The following is a 22,948-nucleotide window of genomic DNA, read 5'->3' on the forward strand; positions in this document are numbered from 1 at the left end:
TTATCGTGGTGACATCATTAGTACATAAATTACCACATCTATTTGCTTAGCAACACATGTATATCCAAGGTATCAGAGAACAACACCCTCAACCACCCACAAATTCAGGAGGATTTCAAGAGCGCGAGCAGTTGAAGTTAAACAAACGTAACCTTTTAAAGAAAGTAACTCAACATGTTATCCAAAGGCCCACGGTCCTGTTTGAATGTCTGCAGTGATCTTCATACATTATTCAGTGGAGGAGCAGATGCTAGCTAATCAGGTTAGAGAAAAACTAAACAACATTTTTCACATTATCAACATATCATAACACAGGAAGTTGGTGGCACCTTAATTGGGGAGAACGGGCTTGTGGTAATGGCTAGAGCGGAATCAGTGGAATGGTATCAAATACATCAAACATGGTTTGATGCCTTTCCATTCGCTCTGTTCCAGCCATTATTATGAGCAGTTCTCCCCACAGCAGCCTCCACTGAATCACAAGTATAGGTTTTTCTAACATTCGAAATGATGTGTATGTAGACTAGGTTATTAAAACTGTAAATATTTCTGAAAGTATATATTGATCTGTATTGTTTCTTTTAGAGTAACATAACAACAGTACTGTACCTGGTCACTCTTGTCTGTGTGTGCTGGCTAAGTCCTTGTGAGCAACACTCGGAGCGATCTGTGTCCAACCTTGCGAGATGTGTCACTCGAAACAGAGTGTTAGAGGCTAGAGGCAAGTAGCATGGCTACGCACCTGAAGGAGATGGCACACCCTGTTGTCTAACCACCCGGCCACACACACACACACACACACACACACACACACACACAAACACACACATACACACCGACTGAACTTTGACACATCCTCCTGAAGACAGGCAAGGCTATCAATAATTAGCCAGCTGCCAGTGAGGGCACTCCCTCCCTGTCTGTCTGACACATTCCTAGGAAGTCTCAAGGTGAACCGTTGTCATGGAGAGGAAAAGGACAGAAGAGTAAATGGACAGGAGAAAAAGAGGCAGGAGAGAGGGGGGCAAGAGAGAGAGGGGGGCAAGAGAGAGAGAGGGGGGCAAGAGAGAGAGGGGGGCAAGAGAGAGAGAGGGGGGCAAGAGAGAGAGAGGGGGGCAAGAGAGAGAGAGGGGGGCAAGAGAGATAGGGGGGAAAGAGAGAGGGGGGGGCAAGAGAGAGAGGGGGGCAAGAGAGAGGGGGCAAGAGAGAGAGGGGCAAGAGAGAGAGGGGCAAGAGAGAGAGGGGGCAAGAGCGAGAGGGGGCAAGAGAGAGAGGGCGCAAGAGAGAGAGGGGGGCAAGAGAGAGAGGGGGCAAGAGAGAGAGGGGCAAGAGAGAGAGGGGCAAGAGAGAGAGGGGGAAAGAGAGAGAGGGGGGCAAGAGAGAGAGGGGGCAAGAGAGAGAGGTAGGTCGGAGAGATAGAGGGCATGAGAGAAAGAGGTAAACATAAAAGAGAGGAAGGATATAAGGGGCAGGAGGAAGGAAATAGGCAATAAACCTTTTTTAAGACAGAATCATGATGTGCGTGTAGGTACTAAGGAGTCCTGTTAGGTGTGTTGTCTGGCAGGAAACAGCAGCGGATCAGATCAAAGCTGACGTGGCTATCTAAGGACACACTGCAGTTGGTGGGAGGAGTGTGTGTGTGCATCGGATGGGGGGGTGCGGAATCCCTCCCACCCAACAAAAGCCTGCCTTAGAGCAGAGCATATACAGTGCATTCGGAAAGTATTCAGACCCCTTGACTTTTTCCCCATTTTGTTACGTTAGAGCCATATTCTAATATATATATGCATTTTTTTATTCCTCATCATACACACAATACCCCATAATGACAAAGCAAAAACAGGTTTTTAGACAATTTAGTAGAAATATAAAAATCTAAAACTGAAATATCACATTTACATAAGTATTCAGACCCTTTACTCAATACTTGGTTGAAGAACCTTTGGCAGCGATTACAGCCTCAAGTCTTCTTGGGTATGACGCTACAAGCTTGGCACACCTGTATTTGGGGAGTTTCTCCCATTCTTCTCTGCAGATCCTCTCCAGCTCTGTCAGGTTGGATGGGGAACGTCACTGCACAGCTATTTTCAGGTCTCTCCAGAGATGTTCGATCGGGTTCAAGTCCGGGCTCTGGCTGGGCCACTCAAGGACATTCAGAGACTTATCCCAAAGCCACTCCTGCGTTGTCTTGGCTGTGTGCTTATAGTCGTTCTCCTGTTGGAAGGTGAACCTTCGCCTCTGAGGTCCTGAGCGCTCTGGAGTAGGTTTTCATCAAGGATCTCTCTGTACTTTGCTCTGTTCATCTGTCCCTCGATCCTGACTATTCTCCCAGTCCATGCCGCTGAAAAACATCACCACAGCATGATGCTGCCACCACCATGCTTCACCGTAGGGATGGTGCCAGGTTTCCTCCAGACGTGACGCTTGGCATTCAGGCCAAAGAGTTCAATCTTGGTTTCATCAGACCAGAGTATCTTGTTTCTCATGGTCTGAGAGTCCTTTAGGTGCCTTTTGGCAAACTCCAAGTGGGCTGTCATGTGCCTTTTACTGAAGAGTGGCTTCCGTCTGGCCATTCTACCATAAAGGCCTGATTGAGGAACTCTGGATCTCTGTCAGAGTGACCATCAGGTTCTTGGTCACCTCCCTGACCAAGGCCCTTCTCCCCCGATTGCTCAGTTTGGCCGGGCAGCTAGCTCTAGGAAGAGTCTTGGTGGTTCCAAACTTCTTCCATTTAAGAATGATGGAGGCCACTGTGTTCTTCGGGACCTTATATAAACAGGTGTGTGCCTTTCCAAATCATGTCTAATCAATTGAATTTACCACAGGTGGACTCCAATCAAGTTGTAGAAACATCTCAAGGATGACCAATGGAAACAGGATGCACCTGAGCTCAACTTCAAGTCTCATATCAAAGGGTCTGAATACTTATGTAAATAAGGTATTTCTGTTTTTTATTTGTAATAAATTAGCAAATTTTTTCTAAAAACCTGTGTTCATTATGGGGTATTGTGCGTAGATTGATGAGGAAAGAAATGTATGTAATCCATTTTAGAATTAGGCTGTAATGTAACAAAATGTGGAAGAAGTCAAGGGGTATGAATACTTTCCGAATGCACTGTATAAGCAACAGCAGAAGCCTCATCTTATAGACTCATCATACAGTCTGCTTTCAACACACACCTCCCCCCCTTTCTGGCAGCACCCCAGGGAATGATAGAGAGAATGTGTGGATGGACTGACTCAGATTGAGAGGGGAGCTGATCAAACTAATTATCCTACACTGACTGACCCCAATCTTTTCTTTCTGTTGGCTGTGGAAATGATATGCACATCCCAAATTTCCACACTGGGTGCTGGGCCAATCCTAAATACGGATGAATAAAGAACGAAAGCTTGCACACGGTAAATGCGGCTCGGTTTTTTATCACCCTGAAGACTTATAGCCACCTGATGAAGGCTATTGCAGCTGAAACATTGTCTGTGTATTGTGGTGCAGGTGAATCAAAGCACATGGGAGGAGTATTTAATATACCATACCACCTGCAAGCTTTTTGTTTTTATTCCCATCAGCTCGCATGTATCCAGACTGTAATTCCATGGTGGGAGTAGCACCAACAGACAAAGGGTCAAGTCTGCCGGTATAGTGAGGTATCTGGTGGAAAATAATATTGTGTTAATTGCTTCTGTTTCCCACTGATGCTCTGATCAAATGAAATCTTAATTGTCACATGCTTCGTAAACAGCAGGTGTAGACTAACAGTGAAATGCTTACTTACTGGCCCTTCCCAACAAAGCAAAGAGAAAGAAAATAGAGAAAGTCATAATAAATACACAATGCATAACGATAACTTGGCTATATACATGGGGTACCAGTACCGAGTCGATGTGCAGGGGTACGAGGTAATTGAGGTAGATAGAGTTGAAGTCGGAAGTTTACATACACCTTAGTCAAATACATTTAAACTTAGTTTTTCACAATTCCTGACATTTAATCCTAGTAAAAATTCCCTGTCTTGGGTCAGTTAGGATCACCACTTTATTTTAAGAATGTGAAATGTCAGAATAATAGTAGAGAGAATGATTTATTTCAGCTTTTATTTCTTTCATCACATTCCCAGTGGGACAGAAGTTTACATACACTCAATTAGTATTTGGTAGCATTGCCTTTAAATTGTTTAACTTGGGTCAAACGTTTCGGGTAGCCTTCTACAAGCTTCCCACAATAAGTTGGGTGAATTTTGGCCCATTCCTCCTGACAGAGCTGGTGTGACTGAGTCAGGTTTGTATGCCTCCTTGCTCGCACACGCTTTTTCAGTTCTGCCCACAAATGTTCTATAGGATTTAGGTCAGGGCTTTGTGATGGCCACTCCAATACCTTGACTTTGTTGTCCTTAAGCCATTTTGCCACAACTTTGGAAGTATGCTTGGGGTCATTGTCCATTTGGAAGACCCATTTGCGACCAAGCTATAACTTCCTGACTGATGTCTTGAGATGTTGCTTCAATATATCCACATACTTTTCCTTCCTCATGATGCCATCCATGTTGTGAAGTGGACCAGTCCCTCCTGCAGCAAAGCACCCCCACAGCATGATGCTGCCACCCCCGTGCTTCACGGTTGGGATGGTGTTCTTTGGCTTGCACGTCTTCCCCTTTTTCCTCCAAACATAACGATGGTCATTATGGCCAAACAGTTCTATTTTTGTTTCATCAGACCAGAGGACATTTCTCCAAAAAGTACGATCTTTGTCCCCATGTGCAGGTGCAAACCGTAGTCTGGCTTTTATGGCGGTTTTGGAGCAGTGGCTTCTTCCTTGCTGAGCGGCCTTTCAGGTTATGTCGATATAAGACTTGTTTTACTGTGGATATAGATAATTTTGTACCTGTTTCCTCCAGTATCTTCACAAGGAACTTTGCTGTTGTTCTGGGATTGAGTTGCACTTTTCACACCAAAGTACGTTCATCTCTAGGAGACAGAACGCGTCTCCTTCCTGAGCGGTATGACGGCTGCGTGGTCCCATGGTGTTTATACTTGCGTGGTACCTTCAGGCGTTTGGAAATTGCTCCCAAGGATGAACCAGACTTGTGGAGGTCTACACATTTTATTATGAGGTCTTGGCTGATTTCTTTTGATTTTCCCATGATGTCAAGCAAAGAGGCCCTGAGTTTGAAGGTAGGCCTTGAAATACATCCACAGGTACATCTCCAATTGACTCAAATGATGTCAATTAGTGTCACGCCCTGGCCTTGAGAGGCCGGTTGTCTTTAGTTGGTATGTTCAGGGCGTGAGTTTCTATGTGTATATCTATGTTTTGATCTAGGTTTATATTTCTATGTTTGGCCGGGTGTGATTCCCAATCAGAGGCAGCTGTCGCTCGTTGTCTCTGATTGGGGATCATACTTAGGTAGCCTGGTTGCCTACCTTAGAGTGGGATCTTGTTTGTGTTCCGTTTAGGCTTGTATGTGTGTAGCCGGAGGACTTCACGTTACGTTGTTTCTTGTTTTGTTGTATGTTTACAGAGTTAATAAACATGTGCGCTTTTCACGCTGCACCTTGGTCTGACCCGTCTCTCAACGATCGAGACAATTAGCCTATCAGAAGCTTCTAAAGCTTCTAAAGCCAAGCTGTTTAAAGGCACAGTCAACTTAGTGTATGTAAACTGGAATTGTGATACAGTGAATTATAAGTGAAATAATCTGTCTGTAAACAATTGTTGGAAAAATTACTTGTGTCATGCACAAAGTAGATGTCCTAACCGACTTGCCAAAACTATAGTTTGTTAACAAGAAATTTGTGGAGTGGTTGAAGAACGAGTTTTAATGACTCCTAAGTGTATGTAAACTTCCGACTTCAACTGTATATATTACCTCAATTATCTCAACTAACCTGTACCCCCGCACATTGACTCGGTACCGGTACCCCCTGTATATAGCCTCGTTATTGTTATTTTATTGTTACTCTTGTATTTTTTTACTTTAGTTTATTTAGTAAACTGCATTGTTGGTTAAGGGCTTGTAAGTAAGCATTTCACGGTAAAGTCTACACCTGTTGTATTTGGCGCATGTTACAAAATAAAATTTGATTTGATTTAATAGGCTATGTGGTTGTCTCACCTAACTACCTTAAGATTAATGCACTGTAAGTCCTTCTGAATAATATGTCTTAAATGTAAAGAAAAAATGTATAACACAGTCGATGGGAAATACTGGGCCTGGGCCTTTAAGGACACCGAATGCAGCCTCCCTCTCTGTCCACTCCAGTCGTCCCATGTGAGTATCCTATCACTATCTCCAATTACCAAACAGCGCAATCCTAAACTTGGCACTCAGCCTCCACCACCTTCCAGACCATAGAACTAGAATAACAGAGAATAAATTGCCATGGTCTGAGGGGCTTTGTCTGGTCTCGTAATTTGATTTCTATGGTCATGCACTGGGAGCCCTACAGGAGAACGTGTTAGGAGCAACCTTTCATTTAGTGGTGTAGTTGGTTGAGGGGTAAAATCCCCTTGAGCTTCAATACTTGGAGAGGAGAGGGTGCGGGAAGTTGGAGCATGGTAACATAATGCAGTATGTTGCAAAATGTTTAAGCAAGTAAGACATGACAGCTACTAGTCAATTTCATCAAAGCCATTATGATGCCAAAAAAGTCAGTGGATATCACAGAAAATATTGTAGTTTATATTGTTAAGATGGATTTGGCTAATTATATAGTTATAGGAAGCCATGTAAAAGGCATCTTGTAAATGAATAACATTCATGTGAAATTCACACACATAATACTGAAAGTAGCATATTCTGTTTTTTGCCACACAAATATGTTTAATATGGATCCAAATAATCTGTTTCCATCTAGGCCTACTACAAATCTGGAAAATCTGTATACAGCATTGCTGAACCTTACTATTTCAAATAATGCATCTTCTGGCTACACAACCTGGAAATGGATAAAACCAGTGATTTTGCTAAATCAAATGCAGTGTCTTTTAGCATAGGCTTAAGATTGTGGAGAGCAGATGTGACAAGGAGGCTTGTAGGTACACATTACAATTACTGAGGCAAACAATGAATGGATGTCTCCTGGGAAATAGCCTACACTGGTGGATTCACATTCATTTGGAGAAGAAAAGCTAAATGATCTGGACTAATTAATTACATTAGTAATTAGCACCTTATCTGTCAATCCTCCATCAGGCTGAATTGGAGTGTATAAATCAGACGTGTGTCCTGGTGCCCATTCATCACATTAATTAATGAAATTACACACTAACACAGGGCACACACACACACACACACACACACACACATGCAGAGACAGAGACATGCATGCACTCAGACAAACACACATCCACACAGAGCGAGAAAGACTGCTCTTCTGGTTGCATTATGCCGTACATGAGCATTCAACTTCAGAGTAAAAACCTTATGTGGACACATTGTGGCAGGCAGCATAACAGACTGATAAAAACATAAATAAACGTGTTGATTCATTTATTTCAAACAGCAGATGGCTTTCATGCAGCTAATTTATGCTCGGAACGCAAACACAGCGCATGGTGAGAGAATGAGAATGTCTGAGGCGAGAGGAATGACTCACATCAGTCCTACTAAATCCTCTTGCTGTCACATACCTAAGGAGATTGCATGGCTGTATGCTCGATTTTATATACCTGTCAGCAACGGGTGTGGCTGAAATAGCCAAATCCACTAATTTGAAGGGATGTCCACATACTTTGTATATATAGTGTACGTGCAGACCCAAATAAACTTTCCAGGTGCAGGGTTCGGCTGACACAAAATCGACCTGTACATTAATAGGCCTTTACCCCCAAATGCTTTTCTTTATTGAAAGATGTCAGCTTTAAATGGGTTTTCACCAGGTGGAACTGCAATAAAGTCAACCTGCAGGTGTGGACCAGCAACGTGCTCTGAGGTTTATTAGTTCCAGTGAAGGGAAATCTTAATGCTACAGCATACGATGACATTCTAGACAATTCTGTGCTTCCAACTTTGTTGCAACAGTTTGGGGAAGGCCCTTTCCTGTTTCAGCATGACAATGCCCCCGTGCACAAAGCGAGGTCCATACAGAAATTATTTGTCGAGATTGGTGTGGAAGAACTTGACTGGCCTGCACAGAGCCCTGCCCTCAACACCATCGAACACCTTTGGGATGAATTGGAATGCCGACTGCGAGCCAGGCCTAATCGCCCAACATCAGTGCCCGACCTCACTAATGCTCTTGTGGCTGAATGGAAGCAAGTTGGGGTTTCCGTCTCCCTGGCTGCCGTACGCGGTAATTTACAGGTCCCAACTTCTCTGTCACCTCGTACGGCCCATGCCATGTGGCCAGGAACTTACTTTCTGCGGTGGGGATCAAAACTAGCACCTTGTCACCCACATGGATCTCTCGTGGCTGGGTACCCCGATTGTAGACCTTGGCTTGGGACGCGCTGTGCCTTCTCCATATGTTCCCTACCACTGGCCATATGGCCGTCATCCGCTCCCTCATCGTCTCTATGTGTTCCACCACTCTGCATAAGGGGGTCAGCTGGGCTTCCCACACCTCCTTGGCGAGATCCAGTAGGCCGCGGGGATAGCCTATTGACTATCTAATAACGCAATTATACCGCAGCTCATAGCATGCTTTGGATAATAACTATTTGCATACATTTGCATAAATAGGGTACATATTTTGAATGAGGACAATAAACAACCTCTATCAGATCAACTATTAATACATCTAGTACAGTAGTCTACAGTGAGACATGGTATGGTATCTGGTTACAAAATCTAGAGGGTATCTGCTACCTCATAAGAACATTATAAGAAATCTCGGATAATTTCAAAAATGAACGGGAGAAGTATCCCTGTTATGCCACTGCCACATAGTGTGTGTTTGTTGCAGCCTTTCAGGCAGCTGAGTGTTCATGGACAAATTTAATTTTGGGGAGTGCTCCGGCCTCTTGCCCCAAATAAACAATTCTGTGTGAATTATTGCCTGGGACCAGCTAGTGGTGCAATCTCCATAGCCAACATCGGCAGTAGAATGGCCTTACTGAAGAGCTCAGTGACTTTCAATGTGGCACCGTCATAGGATGCCACCTTTCCAACAAGTCAGGTCATCAAATTTCTGCCCTGCTAGAGCTGCCCCGGTCAACTGTAAGAGCTGTTATTGTGAAGTGGAAACGTCTAGGAGCAACAATGGCTCGGCCGCGAAATGGTAGGCCAAACAAGCCGAGTGCTGAAGCGCGTAGCGCGTAAAAATCATCTGTCCTCGGTTGCAACACTCACTACCGAGTTCCAAACTGCCTCTAGAAGCAACGTCAGCCCAAGAACTGTTTCATGAAATGGGGTTCCATGGCCAAGCAGCCGCACACAAGGCTAACATCACCATGCGCAATGCCAAGCGTCGGCTGGAGTGATGAACCCTGCTTCACCATCTGGCAGTCCAAAGGATGAATCTGGGTTTGGTGGATGCCATAAGAGCACTACCTGCCACAATGCACAGTGCCAACTGTAAAGTTTGGTGGATGAGGAATAATGGCCTGGGGCTGTTTTTCATGGTTCGGGCTAGGCCCCTTTGTTCCGGTGAATGGAAATCTTAACGCTACAGCATACAATGACATTCTAGAATATTCTGTGACTCTAACTTTGTGGCAACAGTTTGGGGAAGGCCTTTTCCTGTTTCAGCATGACAATGCCCCCGTGCACAAAGCGCGGTCCATACAGAAATGGTTTGTCGAGATCTGTGTGGAAGAACTTGACTGGCCTGCACAGAGCCCTGACCTCATCCACATTGAACACCTTTGGGATGAATTGGAACGCCGACTGCGAGCCAGGCCTAATCGCCCAACTTCAGTTCCCGACCTCACTAATGCTCGTGGCTAAATGGACGCAAGTCCCCGCATGAATGGAAGCAAGTCCCTGCAGCAATGTTCCAACATCTAGTGGAAAGCCTTCCCAGAAGAGTGGAGGCTGTTATAACAGCAAAGGGGGGACCAACTCCATATTAATGCCCATGATTTTGGGATGAGATGTTCGACGAGCAGGTGTCCACATACTTTTGGTAATGTAGTGTATATTGTAATACAATTTAGGCTACTAAAGAATAAAGCAACAACAACAAAAACTGCAGGGTGGAAAAGTCTCGCTGCCACCCGTAGCAGCATAGGATGGATTGTGTAGCAAGTTAAACGATGCAGTTCTTAGACTATTATTGCTATTTCTACTGAAACAAACTGGAAATGGTGAATGTGCATATACTGTAAATGCATAACATACCAGAGAACACAATGCGATGTGTCCGACTCCCCTGTTGGCCTAAATATAAAAATAGTTTCCGTTATAACAGCTAGAAATATCGGTCAATTGACAGCGTGAAGGCTTGTCTTCTGCTGCACAAAAAAAACGCGGGGGGCAAGAGGCGACATATGGGGGATCGTTCCAGGGCCGACTCTAGCTTTTTGGGGACCCTAAGCGAGATTTGGTTGGGGACCCCTCCGCCAAGCGGACGAAAGAAAATTGTGGCTCCCCTCTTGATGGCGGATAGAAAAATGTATGTTCAAAAGTTAATTTGCCGCAATTCTACCCATTTTGCCATGGGGAGTAGAGAAACTGTTGCAGTTCTAAAGCAAGTTTTCAGCAGTAATACATATTTTGCCATGTGGTGGAGAGAAAATGTTGCAATTTTATAACATTTCATGCAATTCTACTATTTTGTCATTGGGCAGAGATACATTTTTGCGGTTTTAAAGCATGTTTTCTGCAGTTCTACACATTTTGCCATGTTAATGATATCTGAGTGAGAGTTAGGTCCACCTGGAGGTCAGGGCCCCTGGGCACGTGCTCTGCGTGCCCGGTCGGTATTCGGCCATGATTTACTATTAGTTTAGGTTACTGGCTAGACTAATTTAACAATCTAAAAAATGTTCGCTGACATGGCAAATTGAGTGACTGTCAGTGATTGACAAAACAAGAGAAAAACTGCTGATGCACAAACAAATTTCGAACGTACACCTTGTCTATTCTACTATTCTAACCCTCAACAGTAAGTTGAGCCAGACAATTCCTAAAAACTTTTTTGGGGGGTGGGGCCCCCTAGCAGCCGGGGGCCCTAAGCGACTGCATATGTTATTATTATTATTATTATTATTATTATTATTATTATTATATGTTGCTTATGCCTAGAGCCGGCCCTGGACGGTCTAATTAGAAGACTGATGTTATGGTCTTGAAATGAACACCCCAGTGCAAATAATGGCGGAGTCCCCTCACAAGACCTGAAAATGTATCTAAAGCTTCCTGTAATGTTAAAACATTTAATAAGCTCGTATTTAAAAAAAAAACGATGAGTGGTGGTTCAGGTTGAAAAACACTTTGATAAGTGGTGTATGCTAAACAGTGTAGGTCTACTGCAGAGATGGGTAAATTAATTGCCTATTTTATTAACAAAAGTGCATTGCTATTTTACCCATAGGCTAATCTGCTAAAATGACGATGAGAAATAATAATTTCCCTGTTTACCGGCAATTCTATTTAGTCTACAGCACTTTTCCCGCCAGTTCAGTAGATGGCGCTAAAGCTGCTAGGTCCAACGTCTGCGCATAAACACTCTTGAACGCCTTCCCTCGTTCCTTCCGGTTCCGGTCCCCTAGCAAGTAGAAAGGTAAGCAAATGCCCAGCAAAAAGAATCGGAATAAATCTCATACATCTTACATTGTGTGAAGCTGTTACTCTCAATTTTAGATAGAAGTGTATGTCATTGTTATAAGCATTCACACATTTCCCCAAAAAGCCTTCTATTATTCGAGATGTAGGTTAAAATACGCAGGGTAGTCTAGCTACCTACACGGACTGCCCTGCCATGTCCTCGTATCACTGCATTTTTGTCAACGCTAGTGTGATAGGTACTTACCACTGCCGGATGTAACAATTCAACTCGTTCCAAATGTGGTGTTATCATTAGACTGTATAACCCTGGTAAAAGGTTCGTTGCCTACCTCACCTGGGAAATGAGCCCATAGTTAGTTGTCCGAAGAAGCTAGCTTACTTAACGTTACCTACCGGCTGGGGTAGTTGACATATAGGGCTCCCATTATTGTAGTAGTTGTAGTAGGCTTAAGTTAGCCAGCCAGTATGTGGGTAGGTAAACATCCCTGTTAAATTGCATGTAGGCAAACGCTTGTCTCATTGTCGGTTGTGTGAATAGATGCTGATGCCTAAGAAGAACCGTATTGCCATCTATGAGCTCCTCTTCAAAGAGGGCGTCATGGTGGCAAAGAAAGATGTGCATCTGCCCAAGCACCCTGAGCTGGCCGACAAGAACGTGCCCAACCTTCATGTGATGAAAGCAATGCTGGTGAGAGTAACTTCTTTTGAGTTTTTATGTTGGTTCTATCCTTTGAGACCGGTGCAGTTCTTGTCAAGTAGCATGATGTCCATATAAACTGTGGCTGGCGAGTTAAACGAAGACTGGATTGTATCTGTGAATTCTGTGATTTTTGTTGATGTGATGACCTGAGCAAGGTGAATTTTCATGTGCGTGGACTAGAAGGGTCACAGTGATGAGATTATGCATATCTCTGGTGTATTCTAGGGGTGTGCCGACATGGCCATACTCATAATCGTATCTGTAAATTGACAGTTGATAGTCGGATCGTATGATACTCGTGATAGGGAAAAAAACTAAATTTTTTATTTAATGTGCCTAAATAGATGTTGGCAAAAATACCCCCCTGCCCATTCTCACTGGGTGCGTGTCTGTATCCTCAATTTGCAGCCGGCAGCCAAGTTTGCTGTCACTCAGTCAGAATGCGCATTAGTGTTTAATCTTTTTTCCCTACCCATGCCCCACTTGTTAGATATTATGCACATTGATAGCCTGATAACAAACATCCTCGCCATGTGATTTATCATAGTAGCAGGCAGGCAGCAGCAATCTAAATGATCAGACCGAAAAAATGCGAGAAAGTGATCGAGTGAAATTACACTGAACAAAAATATAAATACAACATGTAAAGTGTAGGTCCCATGTTTCATGAGCTGAAAATAAAATTCCCAGACATTTTCCATATGTACAAAAAGCTACTTTCTCAAAATGTTGTGCACAAATTTGTTTACATCCCTGTTAGTGAGCATTTCTCCTTAGCTAAGATAATCCATCCACCTGACAGGTGTGGCATATCAAGAAGCTGATTAAACAGCATGATCATTACACAGGTGCACCTTGTGCTGGCGACAATAAAAGGTCTGTAATAAAGCTATTTTGTGGGGGAGAACTCATTCTGAGTGGCTGGGCCTGGCTCCCCAGTGGCTGCACCCCTGCCCAGTCATGTGAAATCCATAGATTAGGGCCTAATGAATTGATTTCAATTGGCTGATTTCCTTATGAACTGTAACTCACTAAAACCTTTGAAATTGTTGCATGTCGCATACATTTTTATTCAGTATATGAAGCGAGTGGACGGAGAAGTACAGCTTCACTCTATCCAATCAGAGCACCAGAATCAACGTACAGCCCGCCCTTCTCTTTACAGACAGGCAAATTAGCCAGTTGAGTTATTTAGACCACGCACGTGACTGACTCAGATAGTACAGTATGGTTTAGAAACTCTGTGACAGACACACAAGAAACATGCTTGCTCGCACGAAGAAAAAAATCTGATCGTTACAAAAAAATATTCGGATCATAATCGTATCCAGAAAATTGCCCATATCAATTACAATACTCGTTTTGTCAGACGACTCGCACGGCACACCCCTAGTGTATTCATTAACGGAAACTTTCATCCAAACTGAAAACGCTTTTCCATGAAAACAAGAGTTACTATTGGACAAATTAATCTAGGTCCCTCCCCGTTTGGTTCCTATAGTAAACAGTTTGTTGCTAAACGTTTTGCAACGTATTCCGACTAATGAATACACCCATGATGTGGATTTTCAGACTTGCACACAGTTGGTCTACAGAAAATGTTTTCCTAGTGTGTCATGTCGTCTCTGAGATTTGAAGTGTCTGTTGGATTTTGGGGCTTTGTCTTAATGAAAAAATATATTTTTTGGCATGTTTGTTTTTCAGTCCTTGAAGTCACTTGGGTATGTCAAGGAGCAATTTGCCTGGCGCCATTTTTACTGGTACCTCACCAATGAAGGTATCCAGTACCTGAGAGACTTCCTGCACCTTCCACCTGAGATTGTTCCCGCCACCCTGCGCCGCCAGATGCGTCCTGAGACCGCGAGGCCCCGGCCCAAGGGTACGTCCACATTTTCACACTATTGAGCTGAACTGCACTGTGCTGGCCTGGTTACACATTAGGGCTGGGAATTGCCAGGGACCTCGCGATACGATACTTAGTTGCCGATACGATATGTATTGCGATTCTCACTTCTATACACTACCAGTCAAAAGTTTTAGAACACCTACTCATTCAAGGGTTTTTATTTTTTTATTTTTTTACTATTTTCTACATTTGTAGAATAATAGTGAAGACATCAAAACTATGAAATAACACATACGGAATCATGTAGTAACCAAAAAAGACCACAATTAGACAATGATTATTTAAATCAGGTGGGTTAGAGCCAGGCTGGAACAAGTCTGCATACACTGCAGCCCTCAAGGACAGGACAGTGAGGACTATTGGATTTTGGACTGTAAAGTCATAGGTACTGATTGGACCTAAACCTGATGTTTCTGAGTCTTTGACATCCCACCCAGCTGAGCATTGTCTCTTCTTTTCCAGGTATGGAGGGAGAGAGGGGAGAGCGGCCCGCCCGCTTCAACCGTGAGGGGGGTGATAGAGACAATTACAGGAGATCTGCTGCACCACGTATGTATAGTGTGACATGTTCTCTCTCATCCTAACCATCGCTTTCACCATCTGCTGCCTAGTGTGCTTTTGTAGCTCCAAATACACTGACAGTAACCCTGCCTTGGGATCCAGTGGTTGGTGAGCACATTTGGTCTTGGTAATGACTTGTTTCCTCAGCCTTTGTAACTAGTATGAATGGTGACGTTGAATGGGTGAAAATGGTGATATCTTTAAAACATTCTTGAAAATGTTTTGCTGACAAGCTGTTATTTTCTTTACAGCTGGTGGAGATAAGAAAGCAGAGGCAGGCGCTGGTTCAGCCACAGAGTTCCAATTCGTAAGTACTGTATTGCCTGATGGTAATGTAGTCTGAAACAGGTGTTCTCAACTCTGTTCCTGGGGACCCACTCAGTATGCTGGTTACCATGACAAGAGTAAATAATAAATGGTCAAAAATGATTTCAAGTTTATTGGAAAGCATACTGTTGAAAGGTTGTATACTGTACGTCTATATGGTACTATAATAGGCAATTCAAAGCCTTATTTGTTTGTATTTAAATTGAGACTCAACAAATGACATTGCCACGTGCAATTGTAATTTGATTATAAGCTGGTTTGAAAAACTGCATACATTGGGTAGCCAGACGCACTGTTCTAACGCATTGAGTAAAGTTATTTGGGTAGACAAATTTGACACTTGTTTTCCTGACCAACTGTCTTGTGATGTGGAAGCTTATCCTTTTCTTTGTTTTCAGCGGGGTGGATTTGGACGTGGCCGAGGACAACAGCCTCCCCAGGAGTAAATGTCGATCAATTACTTTACAATAAACACACAACACAGCTTTGTCCTTTTCTTTGTCAGTACTTTAAATATGGACCATTCTGGATTAATGTAATGTTCTTTCCACAATATGACTTGCAATGTTTGTGGACTGGGGAGTGTTGTTCATTTACACACTACAGTAATTATACTAGCTAAAGCGTGGCAGAGGTTATTCAAAGTGCAGTCCTTCAGTCAGGGGTTAATCAACAACTTATAGTAAATACAGGTATTAAAAGCAGAATACTAAGTAGGTAGACGCACCTACTGTTACAATGATCATGAAAAGGATAATGGAATCCAGGGCTGAAATACTGGTGTTTATTTGTTGGCACATTTATCTTCAGTCTTCTCATACTGGTTTATTCCACAGTCCCAAATGATGAGTACATTCCAGTGACTTACACCTCGGAGAATACAATTACAAATATGTAGGGAAATTCAAGGCTGAAGTCAACGGCTTGTGCTGAGGGAAATGCACACATTTTAATATTTTAGGTAGTCCAAATAGCTTTCTTCACTGAATCCCATCTGATTACGGTTTTGCCTTATCAATTTGTATATAGCAAGGGTGTATCACCCCAAATACAGGATGGTCCAATAGAAAAAGAATCACACTGTCAGAGTAGAGACTATCCAAATGCAATGCTATGACACACATACTGTTGAGAATTCAAGAATCCTCAACTGGACATTCACTGACTGAGGCAAAATAGTTTCACATGCGTTGCAGAATACTGCCTGACCACTAGGTACTGTGATATAGGAACGTTTTATATCACTGAGGTGAAGGACCAAGGAGGCCTATCGGAGCAGAGGCTGCATTTGAGACTTTTAGAATGCCTCCATCCTTCCTACTTTCCTTCATTCATCCACTCCTTCCGGCTTTCACTGCGTGCTGTGTGAAATCATCCTAAGGAAGAGAGAAATGCATTTCTAAAGGACTCAAGCGGGGTATATTATACATACAGTACTTATCCCTCTCCTAATAATGAGAAATATTGAATTCATAAACCCCACTTCGCTTCAACTTCCATTGTGCATTGTATTAACAAAAGGAGTTAACAGAATTATGTATGAGATTGAAGGGGGAAAAATACACTTAATTATTGACCAACGCCTAAGGTTTATCGGAGAGCCTCTAGCTAAAAGTGCTGCTTTAGTGAGTATGTACAAGATCTCTTGTCAGGAACACAAGAAAATCGACAGCACAAACAGGTTAAAGAACAAGTGGTCATTAATCGGTTGTTACATATGGATATCCACACAGTAATTTGTTCATTGCTCTCCCTTGTACCCATTTTGAATAGAACCCTTTCAGTCAGAGATTTTCCAATTCCATCTCTAACTTCATTGATCATTATCATATAAAGAAAATGGTGGACTTTAAGGGAGGCTGACCACATAATTCAATAGGCCTAAATGTATTCTGCTCTGTGGGGTGGTATTGGAAACATTGGTTTCCATTAGACAGTTCCAAGACTTTGCCCCCTGAACCTTTCGATGCAACTCATTTAATTTAGCAATAAGGCCCGAGGGGGTGTGGTATATGGCTGTTCTTATGCAACGCGGGTGCCTGGACACAGCCCTTAGCCGTGGTATATTGGCCATATACCACAAACCCCCGAGGTGCCTTATTGATATTATAAACTGGTTACCAACATAATTAGAGCAGTTAAAGTAAATGTTTTGTTGTACCTGATATTCCACAGCTGTCAGCCAATCAGCATTCAGGGTCAGGGCTCGAACCACCCAGTTTATAAAAAGCAATAAATAATGGTTCAAAGTAGCATTTCTATTGATATCAGTAATCCACTCAACAATTTAGTTACAACCCATAAATAATAGAATAGGCCTACATCTTTCATTCTGGGATTGGGGATAACATACACTTGGTGGACAGTTATTAGGTACACCCATCTAGTACCGGGTCGGACCCTTTTGCCTCCAAAACAGCCTGAATTCATCGGCTCAATTGGTATCAAGGGACCTAACGTGTGCCAGGAAAACATTCCCCACACAATTGCCTCATGCTGCTTATGCCAAATCCTGACTCTGCCATCAGCAAGACTCAACAGAAACCGGGATTTGTCTGACCAGGTGACGTTGGTGATCGCGTGGACACTGGACCTGCTTCTTGTTTTTAGCTGATAGGAGTGGAACCCGGTGTGGTCGTCTGCTGCAATAGCCCATCCTTCGACTTCATCAACTAGCTGTTTTCGACCACAGGACTGCCGCTGACACTTGTGCGTGAAAAGCCCAGGAGGCCAGCTGTTTCTGAGATACTAGGCCTGGCACCGACGATCGTACCACGCTCAAAGTTGCTTAGGTCACTCACTTTAGCCCATTCTGACTTTAAATCGAACAGTAACTGGATGCCTCCCTTTTATAGCAAGCCACGGCCATGTGACTCACTGTCTGTAGGAGTGAACCATTTTCGTGAATGGGGTGGTGTACCTAAAACTGGCCACCGAGTGTATATAATGCTGATTTTGTAGGGCAAATGATGAGCTACTGAAACAATGACAGGGCAGAAGAGATAATGGGGAGATGTAGTAATTGTGCCCAGTATGTATAAGCATTGGTTCTGTCAGGAGACTAGGATAATGACATAAAAGCTCAGTGGTAGGTATAGTAGACTAGTGGTCTGGAAACAGCACTCAGCCCAGTGGAGAACCTCCATTTTGTATGTTAACAATTCAACTGTGATGGACTTCACTTCATTACACCTCGGCCTCAAAAAGTTACATATGGTCTTTGTAGAACATCTGAGGCATCTCTGCTGCTTATACAGTGGGGGAAAAAAGTATTTAGTCAGCCACCAATTGTGCAAGTTCTCCCACTTAAAAAGATGAGAGAGGCCTGTAATGTTCATCATAGGTACACGTCAACTATGACAGACAAAATGAGAAAACGAAAATCCAGAAAATCACATTGTAGGATTTTTAATGAATTTATTTGCAAATTATGGTGGAAAATAAGTATTTGGTCAATTTTCTATGGGGTTGAGATCTGGAGACTGGCTAGGCCACTCCAGGACCTTGAAATGCTTCTTACGAAGCCACTCCTTCGTTGCCCGGGCGGTGTGTTTGGGATCATTGTCATGCTGAAAGACCCAGCCACGTTTCATCTTCAATGCCCTTGCTGATGGAAGGAGGTTTTCACTCAAAATCTCACGATATATGGCCCCATTCATTCTTTACTTTACACGGATCAGTCGTCCTGGTCCCTTTGCAGAAAAACAGGCCCAAAGCATGATGTTTCCACCCCCATGATTCACAGTAGGTATGGTGTTCTTTGGATGCAACTCAGCATTCTTTGTCCTCCAAACACGACGAGTTGAGTTTTTACCAAAAAGTTATATTTTGGTTTCATCTGACCATATGACATTCTCCCAATCCTCTTCTGGATCATCCAAATGCACTCTAGCAAACTTCAGACGGGCCTGGACATGTACTGGCTTAAGCAGGGGGACACGTCTGGCACTGCAGGATTTGAGTCCCTGGCGGCGTAGTGTGTTACTGATGGTAGGCTTTGTTACTTTGGTCCCAGCTCTCTGCAGGTCATTCACTAGGTCCCCCCGTGTGGTTCTGGGATTTTTGCTCACCGTTCTTGTGATCATTTTGACCCCACGGGTGAGATCTTGCGTGGAGCCCCAGATCGAGGGAGATTATCAGTGGTCTTGTATGTCTTCCATTTCCTAATAATTGCTCCCACAGTTGATTTCTTCAAACCAAGCTGCTTACCTATTGCAGATTCAGTCTTCCCAGCCTGGTGCAGGTCTACAATTTTGTTTCTGGTGTCCTTTGACAGCTCTTTGGTCTTGGCCATAGTGGAGTTTGGAGTGTGACTGTTTGAGGTTGTGGACAGGTGTCTTTTATACTGATAACAAGTTCAAACAGGTGCCATTAATACAGGTAACGAGTGGAGGACAGAGGAGCCTCTTAAAGAAGAAGTTATAGGTCTGTGAGAGCCAGAAATCTTGCTTGTTTGTAGGTGACCAAATACTTATTTTCCACCATAATTTGCAAATAAATTCATAAAAAATCCTACAATGTGATTTTCTGGAAAAGTTTTTCTCAATTTGTCTGTCATAGTTGACGTGTACCTATGATGAAAATTACAGGCCTCTCTCATCTTTTTAAGTGGGAGAACTTGCACAATTGGTGGCTGACTAAATACTTTTTCCCCCCACTGTATCATTCGTGATAAATGGGGTCTTCTCTTCACCCCCCCCCCCATACAAAGCCAGCAACATTTACTTGTTCTTTAGCCTTAACATTTATTTATTTATTTAACCTTTATTTAACTAGGCAAGTCAGTTAAGAACAAATTCTTATTTACAATGACGGCCTACACCGGCCAAACCCGGACGACGCTGGGCCAATTGTGCACTGCCCTATGGGACTCCCAATCACAGCCGGTTGTGATACAGCCTGGAATCGAACCAGGGAGTCTGTAGTGACGCCTCAAGCACTGAGATGCAGTGCCTTAGACCGCTGCGCCACTCGGGAGCATGTACTGTGTATCAAAGCAACTCGTCAACAAAACTTACAAAGCCAACGCCACCCTTTGTTTAGGGATCGAGTCAACTCTACAGCCATGGTTGAGCAAAATATAGCACTCACAAATGCATCAGAGAAACTGTTTTCACCTTTGATCTATACAGAAATAAACCATTTACAATAAAACGTCTTACATGCTATCTACAGGGCCTCCAGTTTCACAGTATTGAGCCAGCTGCTCCATGCCACATCTAAGGCAAGTATCGCAGGTTGGCTAGAGAGACTTGCCAGATGTAAAAAATAAAAAAATAAAACTAGTATTCAAAAGCATTTTTACATGTTAAAAACAAGGTCTCAAACTGTACAAGGCTTGTTTGTTTGTTCTGCATCTTGCCAAAGACAGCATTTTAGATTCAATTACTTTCAATATCAAGCAGGTGTTTGAGTGTTTGTTTTGGGGATGCAGATTCCAATACTAAAAAAGGGTAAAACATTTTTACTGAAAAGTGAACACAATGTAAACATCTGCTATAAAACGGAGGTTAAAGTAAGGGGTGAGAATTTGAAAATTGGATAAAAGGTGGTATGTGTTGGGTGAAGGCAATTAATAAATGGAGGAAGACTGCAGTTGTTCACACCATGCAATTCCAAATTATAAACGGATAACTTTGGTCGGTAGGGGGATCTGCTAACTGTTTCGGTGTCTGTAGTGAACCACTACCAACAGACTATGAGACCGTTAAAAAACGGGTCTCAGTCTATTGGGTAAAACACCAGGGTAAATCCTCAATGGAAACTCACCAAAAAAGGGGACTGGGCTACATATTTAGTTGAGTAGACATTATTTCTATATATTTTCTGCCTAAAATGAATATTGAAATGGCTAGCTAGCTTCCAGACCAAGGGAAAATGTATAGGCTACTTGACAAATCGGGTCATAAATGTGGAAAAGGGCCTTGTCTTTCTGATGAAACCTGCGAGATATTAACACCAAGAACCACAATGCGGAGCTAAATGAAAAGAATTCAAAGACCTTAGTTACCACCGCAGACTATCTGCTGCACAATCTGTATCAGGTCACCCCAATGTGCAAGACAAACATAGCCAGTGCTCATGCAAAACAAGTCACTTCCTACAACTCTGTCTAATCATATACAGAGAACATTTCCTATCCTTAAAAGAGGGAAAACACGCTCTTGGGCACAATCATACACAGACAATAACCAAAAGAGGAGACATTAAAAAGACCACTGAAAGCATTGAGCTTAAGCACTAAGTATATACACCACAACAGTAAAAAGTAGTTCTTGCATTCAATAAACACCACGCTGTGTGTGTAAAGGTAGGAGAATGAGGGAGTGAGGGATGCTTCATGCAATTCTCAATAAAACGAAAAGAACAAGGGGTCAAAAATTACATTTACAAAGTGTTTCAGAATCTTCATTCAACCCTTGTCAAGTCTGCACCACAATTCTGGCACAAAAGATTTGGCAAGGCAAACCATATTATTTGAGACAAAAAAAACAAAATAAAATTGAATAGAAGTAAGAGCGAGAGTGGTGGCAAGAGCTCCTGGGGTTGTGTCAGCGTTGTGTTTTAGTTATCTGATACCCGACACGGAGCTCTGGTTGATGTTGTAGGTGGGTGAGAGGTCTCCACCTATCGTGGCCACCAGGGGCGTCCCGTTGCTGGTCAGGCAACCCTCCTTGAGAGGCTCGAAGTATGTGGCCTGCACAGGCTTGTGACACTGCAACACTTGTATTGCATCGTCTATTTTAAACCAATCCCTTTTTCTCCCTGTTAAAGAAACAAGAACCGACACAATTGTGGCACAAGTTAAGAAAGACAGACATGAGAGGCATCTATAGCCAGAATTCAAACAATGTAGTATAATCAGATTGAAATGAAAGCCACTCACCAATGTTGACTGAGTCCTCCCAATCCTCCAGGACCTCAGTTACGATAAGAATGTAGACGTAGGTTCTGTGTTTCCTCTCTCGGTTCTGTAAGATACAGTTTTGACCTTTTTTATAAAAAAATTCTGAACAAAGTCTATATTTTCTCTCCACTCCCAAACAAGCTTTAGCATGCCTAAGCATGTCATAACAAACTCACCTCAAATATTCCAACTAGGCGACCTAAAGTTCCCTTCACACCTGCCTGTTGAATAACAAAAAACAAGGAAGCGAATCAAAACACAAAAACACAGATGGTGAGGGGTACTGGGCCAGTTTTAGATACATTTTCATTTTATTTAGCCAAATAGTCCACTAAAAATTGCCACTGTTTTCCAGGCAGTCCTGGGTTCCATATAATTAATAAAAACATACACATCACATAAATGTTGACTAGATAAAAACAGCATACACAGAACCACACACATCATACACAGTACCATAAATAAAAAACTACGCTCACATATCCGACTAGATTTGTGTACAGCTCTTTTGAAGGCGGACATGCTAGCTGCCGTGTGGATAAGTCCAGCTTATTCCAGAGCAGTGGTCCAAAGAACTGCAGACTGCCTTGGAAGGCCATGTTTTCCCCTGATGGTTGTGCCAGCAGGTGCGGGTCCCATTGGTCATAAGCTTTGGCTGCTGCTCTGGTGCGTACTGCTGGCATCGTCTAGTATCTTCTTCAGGTTTCAGTTTCAGCCTATTAATAAACTTGGGACTCCGTAGTCAGTATACCAGTATATACCCCAGTATCAATCCCACATCCTTCATGCCTTCAACCAGATCATATGGGGAATACCACCACTGGGGTGACTGGAGAATAGGCAGGGTTTGGATAGCCTAGGCCTAATCATTGTTTGTT

At 43.0% G+C, this 22,948-nt stretch overlaps 2 protein-coding genes across 4 annotated transcripts in view; one reads left to right on the plus strand and one right to left on the minus strand.

Annotated features, from left to right (window-relative positions):
* Positions 1-11,624: 11,624 nt before the first annotated feature.
* Positions 11,625-15,651, plus strand: LOC311133594 (small ribosomal subunit protein eS10-like). The gene is made up of 6 exons (XM_084167112.1): positions 11,625-11,664; positions 12,208-12,357; positions 14,074-14,248; positions 14,738-14,824; positions 15,088-15,143; positions 15,562-15,651. The coding sequence occupies exons 2-6, from the start codon at positions 12,208-12,210 to the stop codon at positions 15,607-15,609; spliced, it is 516 nt and encodes a 171-aa protein (XP_084023238.1). The 5' UTR covers positions 11,625-11,664; the 3' UTR covers positions 15,610-15,651.
* A 428-nt stretch (positions 15,652-16,079) lies between these two features.
* Positions 16,080-22,948, minus strand: part of LOC311133593 (diphosphoinositol polyphosphate phosphohydrolase 1) — a 31,726-nt gene continuing 24,857 nt past the window's right edge. Inside the window, exons 3-6 of one of the 3 annotated variants that reach the window (XM_084167111.1) lie at positions 22,247-22,291; positions 22,050-22,134; positions 21,791-21,928; positions 16,080-16,539 (exon numbers count right to left, since the gene is read on the minus strand). In XM_084167111.1, the coding sequence (XP_084023237.1) occupies positions 16,535-16,539; positions 21,791-21,928; positions 22,050-22,134; positions 22,247-22,291 (273 nt within the window). In that variant the 3' untranslated portion in view covers positions 16,080-16,534. Of the gene's footprint in view, positions 16,540-20,612; positions 21,929-22,049; positions 22,135-22,246; positions 22,292-22,948 lie in introns of those variants that run through there. The other 2 variants (XM_084167110.1, XM_084167109.1) reach the window with 2 other exon arrangements.

This window comes from Coregonus lavaretus (assembly GCF_964263955.1).
Source record: "Coregonus lavaretus genome assembly, chromosome: 8".
Taxonomy (NCBI): Eukaryota; Metazoa; Chordata; class Actinopteri; order Salmoniformes; family Salmonidae; genus Coregonus; species Coregonus lavaretus.

Bases quoted from the DNA above. Each gene is read 5' to 3' on its own strand.
- LOC311133594 (XM_084167112.1), top strand. From the start codon at position 12,208: ATGCTGATGCCTAAGAAGAACCGTATTGCCATCTATGAGCTCCTCTTC. The intron at 14,249-14,737 runs GTACGTCCACAT...CTTCTTTTCCAG, and splicing joins CGCGAGGCCCCGGCCCAAGG to GTATGGAGGGAGAGAGGGGA. The intron at 14,825-15,087 runs GTATGTATAGTG...TTTTCTTTACAG, and splicing joins CAGGAGATCTGCTGCACCAC to CTGGTGGAGATAAGAAAGCA.